This window comes from Halyomorpha halys, unplaced genomic scaffold, assembly GCF_000696795.3.
Source record: "Halyomorpha halys isolate HHAL.00 unplaced genomic scaffold, Hhal_1.1 Scaffold251.1, whole genome shotgun sequence".
Taxonomy (NCBI): domain Eukaryota; kingdom Metazoa; phylum Arthropoda; class Insecta; order Hemiptera; family Pentatomidae; genus Halyomorpha; species Halyomorpha halys.
The window spans coordinates 136,831-151,766 of record NW_027106674.1 but is presented as its reverse complement, the minus strand read 5'-3'; the positions used below and the strand labels follow the sequence as shown (position 1 = coordinate 151,766).

The 14,936-nt window shown below is 33.1% G+C and overlaps 1 protein-coding gene across 2 annotated transcripts in view; it reads right to left on the bottom strand.

The window, feature by feature from the left end:
- LOC106680242 (uncharacterized) overlaps nt 1–14,936 on the bottom strand; it is a 36,116-nt gene that overhangs the window by 1,467 nt on the left and 19,713 nt on the right. Inside the window, exon 3 of one of the 2 annotated variants that reach the window (XM_014419794.1) lies at nt 937–1,251. In XM_014419794.1, coding sequence (XP_014275280.1) covers nt 937–1,251 — 315 coding nt within the window. Of the gene's footprint in view, nt 1–936; nt 1,252–13,411; nt 14,610–14,936 lie in introns of those variants that run through there. The other variant, XM_014419793.3, reaches the window with a different exon arrangement.

Below are 14,936 nucleotides of genomic sequence, written 5' to 3'. Positions count from 1 at the left end.
ATGAGATCAAGGACGAAAGGGATATGTAGGTCATGGTGTAGTGTTCTATTGGAAACGTAGTAGGGTGCGTTAACTATGGTTCTAAGGATTTTGGATTGAAAGGATTGGATACGTTTGATGTTTTACTGCCATTTAGAGCCTTGAAAAGGTTTTAAGCCACCTTAGACTGCCTTTACTGTTTTACGGGTGTGAAACTAGACTATGTTTTTAAAACTTTTAAAGCCGTAAAATCAAGAATTTTTCTTTATCTTTAGGATTGGTTTAGAGCTTGTAACTTGAAGGTTAGTGGATCGATCCAGCCATTGGCGGGGTTGTGTGCTTTGTAAACGTAGATTTTAATTTTTAGAACAATTTTATATTATATCCTTCATAGTTTTATCTTTGAAAAAGTTACATTAATATATAGTAGTAGTAATATATGAAATGTTAAAACTTTTTTTCGCACAATTTTCTTAGCAGCGTTCTCTTGACAAATCGCTGAACGTGGTTTATATTCCAGGAAAAATATTAGGATTCATATTTTTCTTGGCTTTAGCTTAAAACCAATTAGAGTATATAATTTATAAAGTTTATAGAATTATTAAGCCTATGTTATTTTTTTCATCCCTAAAAGCAATTTCTTGATCCTCCCCTGGAGTTAATAGTTTGTTACTCAATGCCTTCGAGGAACTGAAAACCAACATAACATATCAGACGGCTCATCGGAACACCATCCTTTAAAAATATTTGCTTATAAGTTTTGAAAGCTTTCCGTAGTTACAACTAATACACTATTTATTAGTATGGATATATAACAAAAAATAATATTCCAGTAAATAAAAAATATTAAAAACAAAGAAATTTTCAGACAAATTATAGTGTTCTTATGTAACGCTGAGGAAAAAAAACAAATTTTACTACTTAACAGTAGGTTTATATTTATATAAGTAGATTTACCTAGAGATAGCGAGACCCTGTGGCCCTACAATGGCCTGTGCCACGGGAGCCGCGCTAGCCACACCACCTTCCCCTGCGATTGCCACTGACACTGGCTTGGCCTCAGCTACGGAGGCGTTCGGCGGTGGTTGGAAGATAGACACGGAGTCGGATGGGTCGTCAGGAGCGGTGCCGACGTCCTCATCATCACCAGGGGCCCTTCTCTTACCAGTGATAAACATCCTGCCGTCCGGGTACACTAGCAGGTACTGTCCGCGCGCGCCACCGTAGTACTCCAAGGTCCTCGGGCATCCTGCATCAGTCTTACTGCATCTTCTGGAACATGAAATAGCCATCATTTTATAACTATACGGGGCGTTCGACGGTTTGGGTTTTATTATCATCATCTTTTAGTACCTGGAGACTGAGCTATGCTTGAAAATTACTATTTAAATACTAAATTACTATTAAATACTATTTAATTACCAATAGGATGGGAACATAGTCATTCCTAAGACAGTACCATTAACTGGGGTTACTTTTTCACAAGTAGGGTCGCTTTGCTGTTGTTTTCAGAGAGACCCAATAGCGAAAGAACTGGTCTCTTTTTGCAATACTCCGTATCTTTGGAATACCTCCAGTACGAAACAATAACTTTTTTTATTAACAATGCAAAAACTTGATAATAGTTTAAAAAACATTATTACAATTTATATCTTCAAATCGACATTGTTTTTTTTTCTTTTTTTTTTTTAATCAATTTTTCCAATTGACGAATAACTATTCGGGAGACCACTGAATTTTTAATACTCGTTGAGCCGTCCGGGAGTATAACATAAATATAAACATACATGCAAGCATAAACGAGGATATTAATTAATTTCATTTATTCATATACGATGATCCATTTCTTAAGAGGGAAGACAAGGAACAATATCCTCCATACCTAATGAATGATAACAGCGGTTAAATGAATTTTATCCCGAGTTCTAGACGCCAAATATTCATTCCTCACATGTAACAAACAAAAGACAAAAAGTTTTTTCCAGATAAAATTTGCTTATGTTGGAACTAGAACATTTCGAATATTAATCAAAATCAGCCATTTTCACAATTGTTCCTAAATAACGCCAAGACTATATTATTTTTATTTTTGTTGTCGATAATTTTGAACCAAAATGAGCTATCTACAACCATTACTTTCCAACCTCCTAAAACGTTGGCCATTATTCTCAAAAAATAAAATAAATGTCGTAATTGTATTTTTGTGAAATGTCGTCAAAAATATTTATTTTAACATTTAGTAACTTTTAACATTTATTTAGTAACTTTAAAAATATGTAGTTCCATTTTAGACAGAATATTTAAGCTTAATGGATATTTTTTTTAAATGGTGGGAAACAAAAAATATTGTATGTTAATAAGTAAGGATAAATATAAAATGAAAATAATGTGTATAGAACACGAAGAAATTTTATCCAAAATTTAAAAAAAAAAATTCTATATACTAGTTACTAATTGTTTATATGGAATAAATAAATTCTTTGTATTCTAAACATTTTAATCATATTTTAACGTTTTTTTTTTTTTTCAAAATTTCCTACACAAATTCTATTTGTAAATTTTTAGTTATCCGTTACTTTTCAGAAATTCATTGAGCTAAATATTCTATTTTACGATGGAATGAATGCTAATGAAATTTAAGCAATTTAGTTGTACAATTGTTCTCGCAGAACAAATATTTTTCACTATATTGCTCAAAAAGAGAGAAAATTAGGATGATTATTAATTATTGGCAAAAAAAAACTCAATGTTTGGATTGCTATGACCATATAAAAAAAAAAATTACTTATTGAGTTGTGTAATTGAGTATTGAAACTAGTAAGTATAGTTTAAACTAATTTTTTTTTTTTTTTTTTCTCATAGCGTTTACTTTGAGAGAGAAAGTGTTCCCCGACCATATCTGTACTTTTTGAAATTGATGAACTGATAATACGATTGTTATGGAAATTGAGCCTTAATTTAACTATATTTTTAAAAAGGCGAGTTCAACAAATTGGGCATTAATACTAATTGGTAAATAAAACCGTATTTCAGGTGTTTTTCAAAAGAATTTTTCCAAACCAGATAAATTTCAAAATATGCCCCCTTGAAAATTATTGAGTTCGCTCTTATTTTACAGAAAAACATGATACATATTTTTTTTTTTTTTTTTTTTTTACTTCTGATCTGATTCTCAGCTGTCCTCCAGTACTAATTTATAATCCTAAATATAAACCTTACGTACCTCTGATATATTGAAATATCATTCCTGAAGGAATTGTTTCATCCATAGATTAATTAAAATTACCTAATCAAAACATAATCTAATAGAGTTCTTTGCTAAAGTGAACCCAAAGAATAATAGACTATAAATAGGCTTCAGATAATGTTCATTTTACATTTCACTCCACGTCTCGCCAAAATAAAAAGACAAATCATAAAATATAACAGCTTTCAAGATCTTAATGAAAGTGAGAGAGCCCCAACTCGATAAGATTTAATATAACTATTGTTCGCTCTATGTCGGCTTGATAATCATCTATTGATTCCATTGGCTATAGTACTGTTACTTTTTTTCTAATGATCTCAAGAACGATTATCAAGCTAAAAAATTAATTGAATCATAACAGGGAGTAATTTAAATCTATTCAGGCATATCAAAACGTACATTACTTCTTCCCTGTAGCGTGGAAATCTGAAACGCATTTTTGAAACGTGAATTGCCCATAGACGTCCCCATAAGTCATTATTTTTTGGAATGCTTATAAAAGTTAATTTATTTTAACTAATTTTATAATCATTTCATCAAGATATTAAAAACACAAAACAGGAAATCAAGTCATCAACTTTACAACACACATTTATGCCACCCTGACTTAAATAAAAACAAATGGCGACTTGTTTATTTACACGATATAATTTATCATTAGTTGAGAATGTGATATAAAATTGGGTAGGTGGATCAGTGGGTGTATTGAATTGGGATAATATTTTTTCCTTCCAATTTTTCAAAATTCATTCACACTAACAAAAAAGTAAGCAACGTTAGGCAGAGAGGAACACGAATTATGAAGGCTCGGACTAAAAGATGGTAAAAAAAAAAGTGAAAATCCATTTTATCATTCCATATTGCGTTGAGTGGGAAGGAAATGAGTAGGCGAACCTCTTTTATGGTATTATCATCCAACCACTGAGTGCGCTCAACTTTGTCGGCTATTTAATTTTTTTTTTTTTAAATTGAAAAAGAGAACTATTACCTGTAGTAGAAAAACTTTAACTTGAATTTATAGTGTTGTAATCATTGACCTGTGTGGGTGGCTCATTGGTAAGGCACTGTGCTACGAACTCCAAGGACCTTGTGGGTTAGGGAGCCCTTCGGGGTCCACCCAAGTTCATAAGCTGTGTACCTCTCATTGGGTAAAAATCTTGAACAACCGTTGATACGGATTTATTTTTTTTTTTTTTATCATTGACCTTAAAGTATATAGATAATAATTTACGCAATACAAATATTCAGACAAATGATAATTACCAGAAAAAGAAACTTTAAAGAAATAAAATAAGGTGACAAAAAATAAAAATAATAATACTTAGAAATAGTGGGGAAGTTATACTAACCAATTTACTTCCGGAAGGTTTTTTTTTTAATATATTTTTTAAGAGCTATTTTAAAGTTAAACAAATTTCGGATGCTGAAAATTAACCTGAATAAAGGTAAAATAAAGTTCTCCAACAAAAAAACGGGATGAAAGTAAAACCAAAGATTGACATTCAGATTGATTGTGTAGCAGTAATACTGATAGTTCACAAAGAAAAATTTCAAATCCGATAAATCAAAAGTTGAAGAAGAGGGTACTGAAATAGTGTTGTTGCTTTGGCACAATAGTGGCATATCTGACAAAAATTTTATATATTTTCTATTTTACGTATTGTGTAGATTGTATCGTAGACTGTGGCTACTTATTTTACAACCCTACTAGTTTTGGGACAGTTTATAGAGGGACAATAGTAGAGAAAGTAACCACTATCTTTGGAACACATCCATTTCAAAATAAAACAAAACTTTTTTTTGCCAGTATTGAAGCTAAGCAGCCATGTATTCCGAGGATACAGAAGAGAGGTTTTAACTTAAATATATTTCGTTGCAGCTGTTAGAAATGATAATGAAGGGTTTTGAGACCACGAAGAAACAATAAAAAAGAAAGGAATAAGTTTTTTAATGGATATTATAAACAGGAATGAGGAAACCAAGGGGGAAATTCAACTACTGCTTAATTAAAATTTTCTGCTTTTCCCAATTTGATCTACTCGAACATGTGCTGTTACATGGAAGACAAGCATAGATGAGCCTGCAGATAATTCCATACGGTAAGGTACAGTGATTCATAAAGATTACGTTGCTTTGATGATTGTCATTCCGAAGGAAAGAGATATGCAGGAGGCATTGCCAAAGGTGTTTCGGGGGCGGAGTTGCCGTAACGGGCTGAACAACAGTTGCCAACCGCTCATCAAGGACAATTCCTAGCTAATTAGTAAAAGCTATCTGTTTTTGTTTTTGTTTATCTATCGATTCTTTAATTATCGATAAAAGTTTAAGGTAGTTTTTATAGATAAACATATTTTGTTTTATAGGAAAGGTTCTAGTTTCATTTTACCCAATTTTTTGACAGTAAAGTGAGAACTCCAATCGAATAAATTATTTCTTTACAGCATATACTATATATTTTAATAATTTATGCCATCATTACATTTTTTATCCTTGGTATCAATACTTAATATCTTAACGTCTGATTTGGACGAGTATATATACGTGATAGTCCTACGAAATAAAAATCGGGCATTTCCCTGTAGAGAACGTTTTAATTTTTTTTTTATATATTTATTTATTGCTATTTACAACTGTACATTATAATACATTTAGTAAATCTGATCTATGTTAAATTAGAGTGTTACAGGCGTATAGAGAAACTACCTTTTTTTTTACATTTTACATTAGCTGGTCTCGTGGCCATCTTCTTTTCAGGCGCCTCGGAGGATTGTCAGGAATGGAAGAGGATGCAAGATTAGAAACTAGGGGGTTTGAGTGGTTAGAGAGTTTATAATGGAAGGAGTGAAATCTGGTTCAGGCTAGATCAGTTACATAGGGAATATATAATAAGGTCTCTATGTATGATTTTATTTGTGATAAAGTAAGGAGCATTGAGGATTTTGGATTGTAAGATTGAATATGAGAGGAATTCGAAGGTTTAGTGGAGCCCCAAAGCTCAACTCCATATGTCCAGATTGGCCTTATTACAGTCATGTATATCAGTCTTTTGTAATGTGTTGGAAGTTTAGACCGTTTGTCTAGTAAGTGCTGTAATAGTCGAAATCGACGTGCAGTTTCCTGTCTTTTCAGTCTGGTGTGAGGATTGCAGGTTAATTGTTTGTCCAAAAGTAGTCCAAGGTAGCGGATCTGTTCGACAGGGGTAAGAGTAACATCATTAAATGAAACTGTAGAGTAGTCAGTAGGTTTACGACGAAGGGTAAAGGAGATTTGATGGGATTTGTTGGAATTTCTCTGTAGAGAACGTATGACAGAAATTAAAAGTAATAAAAGTAATTAGAAGTAATAATATGCCAGAAAGGCAGGGAGTAAAAAAAATGGAGTATATAATATAATAATTAAATAGATAAAAAAAATAAAAATATACCGAATGCAATTGCCTTTGGGTTAAATAATGCATATAACATTTTTTTTAACTCGGCAGAATCTCATCATTTCTTTATTGTACTGATATATTTATTTGAATCTTCTTTGTTTAGTTAAACGTTTATGGTCAAAAATAGTTATTTTCAAATTAATTCCAATCTAATCCACAACGTTTTGAAGCGGGCAATTTCACTCCACCGTACTGGACTATTAGGGTCCCCATTAGTATTCATACATTTTGAATTTTAATATGTGTATTTTGGTTGGCTACTTGTTTTAAATGAAACAAAATGCATTTACTTAGTTGAAAGTGCTAACCTTCGTAATACCACGGTTTGAAACAAACGCATAATATTGCGAGGGTCCTTTTATGATCCTTTGTCTCTTGCAAGTATATTCGCTGACCTTTTTGTCAAGTTTGTCTACTTTGTTATACACCTGTAGATTTTTACAGTATGGTGTATAGCTGTCACACATCACCCTTACATTCATCCTATACTTTACAGGTTTGTATTTCATGTATCCAAGTTCTATGTAGGCATACATTTCAGTTTCGTCCACAGGAACCCATTCCAGATTTTTTCCCCGTCTCTCAAGTTCCATTTTCAGGTCCTACAAGCGCTCTCTGGTAAGTATGATTCACGTTAGGTAGGTGCTTTTAACAAATATTTACTCAACATAAACAGTCACAATTGAATCTAAATAATTCAGCGGAAACCCATATACAGCGCATACCATGAGGTTCCCGGAGGGACCCCAACCGTGTATTTATTTGGAAAAACGAACTGTGTAATGCGATGTCCCTGTAAATTCAATGGGAACTTACCCATGTAGTTCAAGACAGTTTCTAGAGCGACTAGAAAATTGGATGATTATTTTCAAAAAGTTTCACTAGAAAAATACTTAGATACCCCCGCGGTATTACGTAGGTTCAAAAAATATAAAAACCTCATTGGAAATGTCTCGTTTCTCAAACGTGGATAACGGATTTATCGAGAAAACAATATTTTAACTATCGGGGCCCTGTTTCATAATAAAGTACAAACTAATACTATTAGTCTTGTAGATTTAACTTAATTCAATTACACAGATTTGTAGAATAGTAACTTGTACTTTAGTATTTTTTAACACCTGTAATATCACAGGTCATCCCTATGATGAAAAAAATAAGTATTAGTATTATTACCACACTAGTTTCTTCACTTGTACTATGAACTAATACGATTAGCTTTCATTATGAGATCACTAACATTTTATGATTATTAGAACACCAAGCAGTGGGTAAAGGTTCAAGAAGTTCTGGAGTTCGGGACTCGGTTTTTTCAAGTCCAAGCTGAGTTCAGTGACTGCATCGATGAGACTTTACTTTAACTTCACCCAGATATGTGATGGAGTATATCAGATTTATGAAACCTGAATTATGAATTTCTGTTTGTTCCGCCTTAAATATTCCTTGCTACAGTCTTAGTCGACACGATCTTTTTACAGAACTGTGGCATAATAAACATCATTTGAGAAATATGTACGTCTTTCTCACACATAATTGAAACTTTTATCATTACAAATAAATATATACTTATATTTTATTATAAGTATGTATTTATATTCTTCTTCTTTTACTGGCACAACAGGCGCATGAATCTGCACTTGGCCTGCTCAACGCCTACCTATCACCTTTCTCTGACTTCTAGAAGTGTAACTGGGATCCTCAGTTGTCGCATATCCCGCCTCACAGCATCCCTCCATCGGCCCTTCGGCCTACTACGTTGCCGCACACCATCCAGAACTGTACAGTTTATGATGCACTCTTTCCTCGTTGATCCTCATCACATGGCCAAACCATTTAAGTCTCTGTATCCTTATGAATGAGGAGATTCTACATTCCTAGTAGAGCCGAAAAAGTTCATGATTTTTCCTTCTTCGCCATTTACCATTCTCGCATACGGGCCCTAAGATTCTCCTCAGAAACCTTATTCTTAAATTATCTTTCAAACCTGTCTAGCAGGTTAATGCTTTTATTGCTCAGGTCCAAGTTTCTCCACCGTATGTGACGACTGGCCTTATTAACGTTTTGTACAGGGTGAACTTGGTGGTACTGCTAACAAGTTTGCTTTTGATTAATCTTACAGTGGAAAAATAGGCTCTATTTCTAGCAGAAATTCTGCTTTTAACTTTTCCTTCTTCATCCTGGTTCTCATTGATAATAGAGCCGAGGCAAGAAAAACTTCTTACTACTTCGAAATTATACGGGCCCATTACAAAGCGACTCTGCCTCTGGTCCAGAGGCTTCTTACTCAACACCATAATTTTGGTTTTTTCCTCATTAATATGTAGACCCATCCTTTTCGCTTCGACATCCATTGCTTCGAAAACAGTCCTAATGCTCTGCAGGGATCTACCGATAATGACGATGTCGTCTGCATAGGCCAGAACTTGGGTCATCTTTGTGAATTCAGTTCCTTCCTGATTTATTCCACCTTTATTTATGATTGCTAGTAGAGCGATATTAAACAGGAGAGGAGCTATTGGGTCACTCTGTCTTTGGCCACATTTCACATCAAAAGTCTCTGATAATCCACAGGATTTTACTTGGCAGGTTGTGCTCACCATTGTGCATTTTACTATTCGGGTGAGTGTACTAGGAAGGCCGAGTTCATACATAGCCACTATGAGCTCACTCCTTACGATTGTATCGTAGGCAGCCCGAAAATCAATGAACAGCATCCGAGTTGTCTGATGTTATTCCTTCATCTTCTCAGAGATTTACCTCAGCGCGAAGATTTGATCAATAGTGGACCTATTGGGCCGTAACCCACCTTGATAGTCACCCAGTTTCTGTTCAACTTAAGGAAGGAACCTCTTGTACACTATATAAATATATGCTATATACTTTTCCACTCAAGATACAGTCTTAAACGTTGAATCGATGGAGCCTAGCACTATCAAGTAAATCAGGATAGTTAATTTCTGTTATTATACATAATTGAATATGATTCTAAGATTTCAGACATTTTTTTTCAAGAGTGCTATTGATAAAAAAAAAAATCCATTCGTCTAATTCTCAACGTTGCTCACCCCAAATACTGCTTTGTAGCAATTTTTCACTCTCATTATTATTTATCAATTAGTGCCACTAAATCAGTTCTTTGCTGGAAAGAACAACTTATACTGGTGTTGGTTGTGTCTATATTTATCTAAAAATAAATTTCTTCTCCTAAGGTGCTTCCAGTTCCAAAGTATGTGGAATTAAAGAGCAAAGGTTTCATCTATGTCTTAGGTTTCGTAGGAAACTTTGCTCGGTTATATGAAGATTCAGAATCTGGTTCATATCAAAACAATAATATAAATATAGTTATATATTTTGCATCTTCCACAAAAAATATTACAGATTAGGTTCAATGGTAATAATAATTAATAGATATGCATTGCCATTTAAATTAACGTTAAGTATAAGCGAAGAAATTAAATAGCGATTAATAAATCTTCAGTAATTATTTATCAATATAAAACTATTCGTTTTATTCAACGAATATTACGGGGAATTTTGGCTGTTGTATATGTTTCGAATGCAAACGAACTCCGTTTTTTCTTATCACGTCCTAATTATTTGTTAATTCATGATATATGTATATTTGATATATATTTTTATAATACAGAAATTATGACAAATAGTTATGAAACCGATAAAGTTTTTATGTAATCACAAGGATGTGCCGAATAGCCCGAATCGGGCTCTACAAGTTTAAAGTTTAAATATATATCCCAGAGACTTTTTATATCCTTTAAATATACCAGATCTATATATCAGAAAAGAGAAAATCCGTCTTCCAATTTGAAGTATGCACAAGGAATTAAGCTTTCAAGTTGATTTATGGAAACGTGGAAAAAACATCATATCAATTTTGAATTTTTGTTGGAAATTTATATATAATGTGTCTAATAGATGGAATCCGAACATAATTTATATACATTTCTTTAACCTTTTTATTTCATAGTTAATATTATTTCATTTACACTTTTTACTTTACAGTTGTTTTCTTCGCTTTCTTACAACAATAAGAATTTGTATCCATACAAGTAAAAAAAAAATAAATATGTCCTCAGAATCGAAAATCTTTACTCGCATTTTACGTTTAGACATCAAGGAACAAATTCGTGTCAGTCTATCTGTTTGTAGTCAAAATTTTACCGTGGTATAATTAATTGAACTATTAATTGACCATTAATTATATTTTGATGAAAGTTCCAAAAATCGTGGGGCTGGCAACTAGTTGGTCCCATATCGATTTTACCAAATTCCTTCTACACTACTCATTTGTAAACGCATTTTCCTCGACTCACTTATATTTGGAAAACTGTTAGTCTGAATTGGCTTAAATAAGAAAAGCAGATTGGAATAAAAGATAAAGATTGGATTAAAAGAAGTCTAAAATAAACTTCATATAATTCTGTCAATTTCTTTCTTAAAGATAAAGATTGGATTAAAAGAAGTCTAAAATAAACTTCATATAATTCTGTCAATTTCTTTCTTAAAGATAAAGATTGGATTAAAAGAAGTCTAAAATAAACTTCATATAATTCTGTCAATTTCTTTCTTTTAGGCTTACGAAAAAATCCTTTCTTCTTGTTGTGGAATTCTAATTCTGTAATTCTTAACTCTAATTTATTTTTACTATGTTAATTTTCGGATTTAACACACCAAAAAACATAACAACCAGCTTATACTATCAAATCAAACTTTCTTTTTGTAGAACTGTCTAGTTTTTTTTTGTTTGGTTTTTTAGTATCTATTTCTATCTCTGAAATTCAATAATTCAAATGGATATTTATAATTACTATTACAGTTAACCATAGAACCTTAGATATAGACAATTGTTGAAGTTTTGTAGAAGGCCGAAAAACGTATACAAACATGAAGTCTTTAGATCCCAGGGTTTCCAATTTCGAAATCTGTATACATGCACACTGTTATCTTTTACAGATTTCTTTGTTGGGCATAGCCGGTGGGCATAGCCGGAAAGTGCAACCCTAAAAGTCAAGGCTGTCACACAAAACAATATCTCAAATACTGTTCATGATGGTTCCTGATGCGATTCAAATAATTATTCGATTTATATTATCGATTACCATTGTTTAATAGTATGAGAATAACAATAAAAAGATATTGAGTTTCAATATGTCTGTAAATATTCTCACTATGAATATTTGATTGGGTTTTGTACCTTCCAATCTAGATGTTTAACATGAACAAGGAAAAATCTTTCATCAGATTGTAGTGTGAAAAAAGGAATAAAGAATATGAAGACTATAATGGAAAAAAATATATATATGGAAATAAATAACACAGGCCACATATTTATTATAGGTAGATAAATAAGACAATTTAATGAAAATGAAATAGAAAATTATTTTTTTCAAATATAACATAATGTTTCAGATAACATAGAACTAGAAGAATTATCCTAACTTCATATTCGGTTTTGGAGTCATCACTCTAAATAGGAATGAGGAAAAATTTCTAGAAGGAGTAAATAATAATTTAATTTTGTGTATATATTTTTTTTGGGTACAACTAGGCTCATTTTAAGCCGAAAAAAAAATGTGGGCCTTATTATATCAAATGACCATAATATATCGAAATAAGAAAAGTAAACATTTGAACTTTTTTAATTCTACTGTCATAATTTTTCTCGAAAAATATTGCATATAGTATGTTGCTAAACCTTGTAGTATACAATAAACACTAAAACATTTAGTTTCGAGACAAACTGTACACTGGGAAAAATGTTTTTGCTATATCTTTTTACTGTCGCAACCATAAATGGCACCATACTTTATTCCAATTTAGAAGCGATACCTGATGACAAGTTCTAATTATTCAGGGGAAATTCCTACATTTATCTGTGAAATCAAATAAACTGTTATTAGGTATAGGGATATGAATAGTGCACACAAAAACTCAATTTTGACAATTCGCCGTCCAAATTCTCCCTAAGCCCTGTTATACACTCAAAAATACAAACTTATGTTATTAATAGATAACATAAAATGATTAATTCATAGATAACTGAATTGTGATTTAGCTGCCTATACTTTTACTGCATGAAAAGTGTTTTTTAAAACTCTTTCTAAAAGATTTCAGAATATTAGGCAGTCAATGCGCAAACTGAAGCACTTTTTTTTTTACTCACATGATTGTAAAAATGGGTCATTTCTCTGTAAACTCTAATTTCGCTGCTTTTCTTAAATAGTGGAACATCTGACAGAATGTTCCATATGTTCTATAGATCGTACCATAGATTGGAGTTAATTAGTAATAACTATAATAGCTGGAAAGTCAGTAGTACGATCTCAGTAAAGAAATTAACCGCAGTCTAAAGTACTGTCTTGGGAATACATCGAATTCAAAATAAAAACAAAAAGAATTTGTGTTAGTATTAAAGAAAAGCAGCGATTTGAAGATAAAAATAATACTAACAGAAAAAAGAAGTCAAAATAATAAGTGAACAGTAAGTCTATGAATCGCAATAATAGTAGTCAATCTATTGCTAACATTTCAAGTAAATGAGCGCCTGCTAATAAAGACTTAAAAATTGATTAAATATAATTAACTAGCGGAATTTATTATCAACCAGCGTAACGTCTTCACGTGAGAATATACATTGTTATAAGGAAGGAAAGAAATAATCTTATGTAGGCAATATTATATTTTAATAGAACAGATTATAAAAATGTGTTTAGTATGGAAAAACAACAACACACTTCTAGGCAAATAATTTACAGATAGACTTTATTCAAGAAAAAATTAAAATAAAGCAATCGTATACATGGCCACAATACATGAATGCATGGAATTTATAAATAATGTGCAAAGACAGGTTGAAATCTACTGGTCTACCTCAACTAGCTAATACTGATTCTCTATCAAGCCTAACCTTATCGATATAATACTGATTAAAATACAAAGCATCAAAACATTTACAAGAGTGAAATATTGTTCAACACAGTCCTCTTGAGCACTATGGCAGAAACTCAGTTATGAACAAAGAACTTCTTTTGTTCACTGTTACATTTTATTAATACATAAAATACATATCGATAAATAAATCTATTAATTTAAATTTTAAAAACATCGACACCAAAGTTTACTGTTTATTATAATAAAATCTTGCAGTCTTTTGATACAGTCACTTATTACATGAGCTAAGACATCGCATAGCATAGGATACTAAAAATAATCTTTTCAAAAATTCTTTACCACCCTGCTCCCATAGAACGCATCTTCAACTTTTTATTATTATTATTTTTTTTCATGAGAATCATTCCTTTGTCAGACTCATTACTGTGCCACACAACTTGCTGACAACTGAGTTTTTGCAGCTCTGCACGGTATCCTTATCAATCGAATAGTCAGTCTGTCTTGGTATCGTTGGCATAGGAAATGACGAGCTTAGGCTGGGCATGCGCTTCGCCCCCAGGCCCAGCAATTGCCACCGCGTCGGGGTCGAACTCGACCTGGACAGGCTGCCCTCGGCGCAGGACCGCCTTGGCAATGGGCGAAGCTACGGCCACGCCCCGGGGACCAGCAACTGCCTTCGCCACAGGCTTCAGGATAAGGCTAGTGTGCTGGTCGTCCGAGGAGGCCAATACCACGGAGCTGTCTTCTGCTCCCAGCGAGTCCTCGATCCTCGCAACGTACTCTGCAATATCCTCTTCGTAGTTCCTTGTAAAGGGATTGGGCAAGAGCGGAGGCGACAGGTGAATGGGTAAAAGAGCAGGGATGTTCTGGAGAGCGGGGAGGCTCTGGATAGCTGCGATGTAGCCCTGGAGTAAGGGTCTTGGGGGGAGGGTGGGCCGCTGGGCACTGTTTTGTGGCCTTCGCCGAGCAATCTCAGCTGGCTGCAGGTACTGAGGCATGTACAGCATCATCTCCGGAGCCAAGTTCTGCACGGTCTTCGGCCTGTAACGTGTCACAAAATACTTTAGCATTTGTTCGTTAACATATAGTCATCGGTACTTCACGAGGAAGAACATTATACATGTACTTACATGGTATTTTCATGTTCATTCAAGCAAAGCAGCGATCTTCATTTATAAGCAGGAGCTACAAATAGCAGTTATTAGCCAAAGGGTTAATGACACATAATTAACATGCTAAAATCGATATATACAGAAAGGATCATTCTGAAAAGCACTTGTTTGAGAGGCGATTCCGTTATATAGCTCAGCAAAATGACGGGGACAATACCAACCCAACGCTATTATAAAATGTATGTATTTGTCTTGA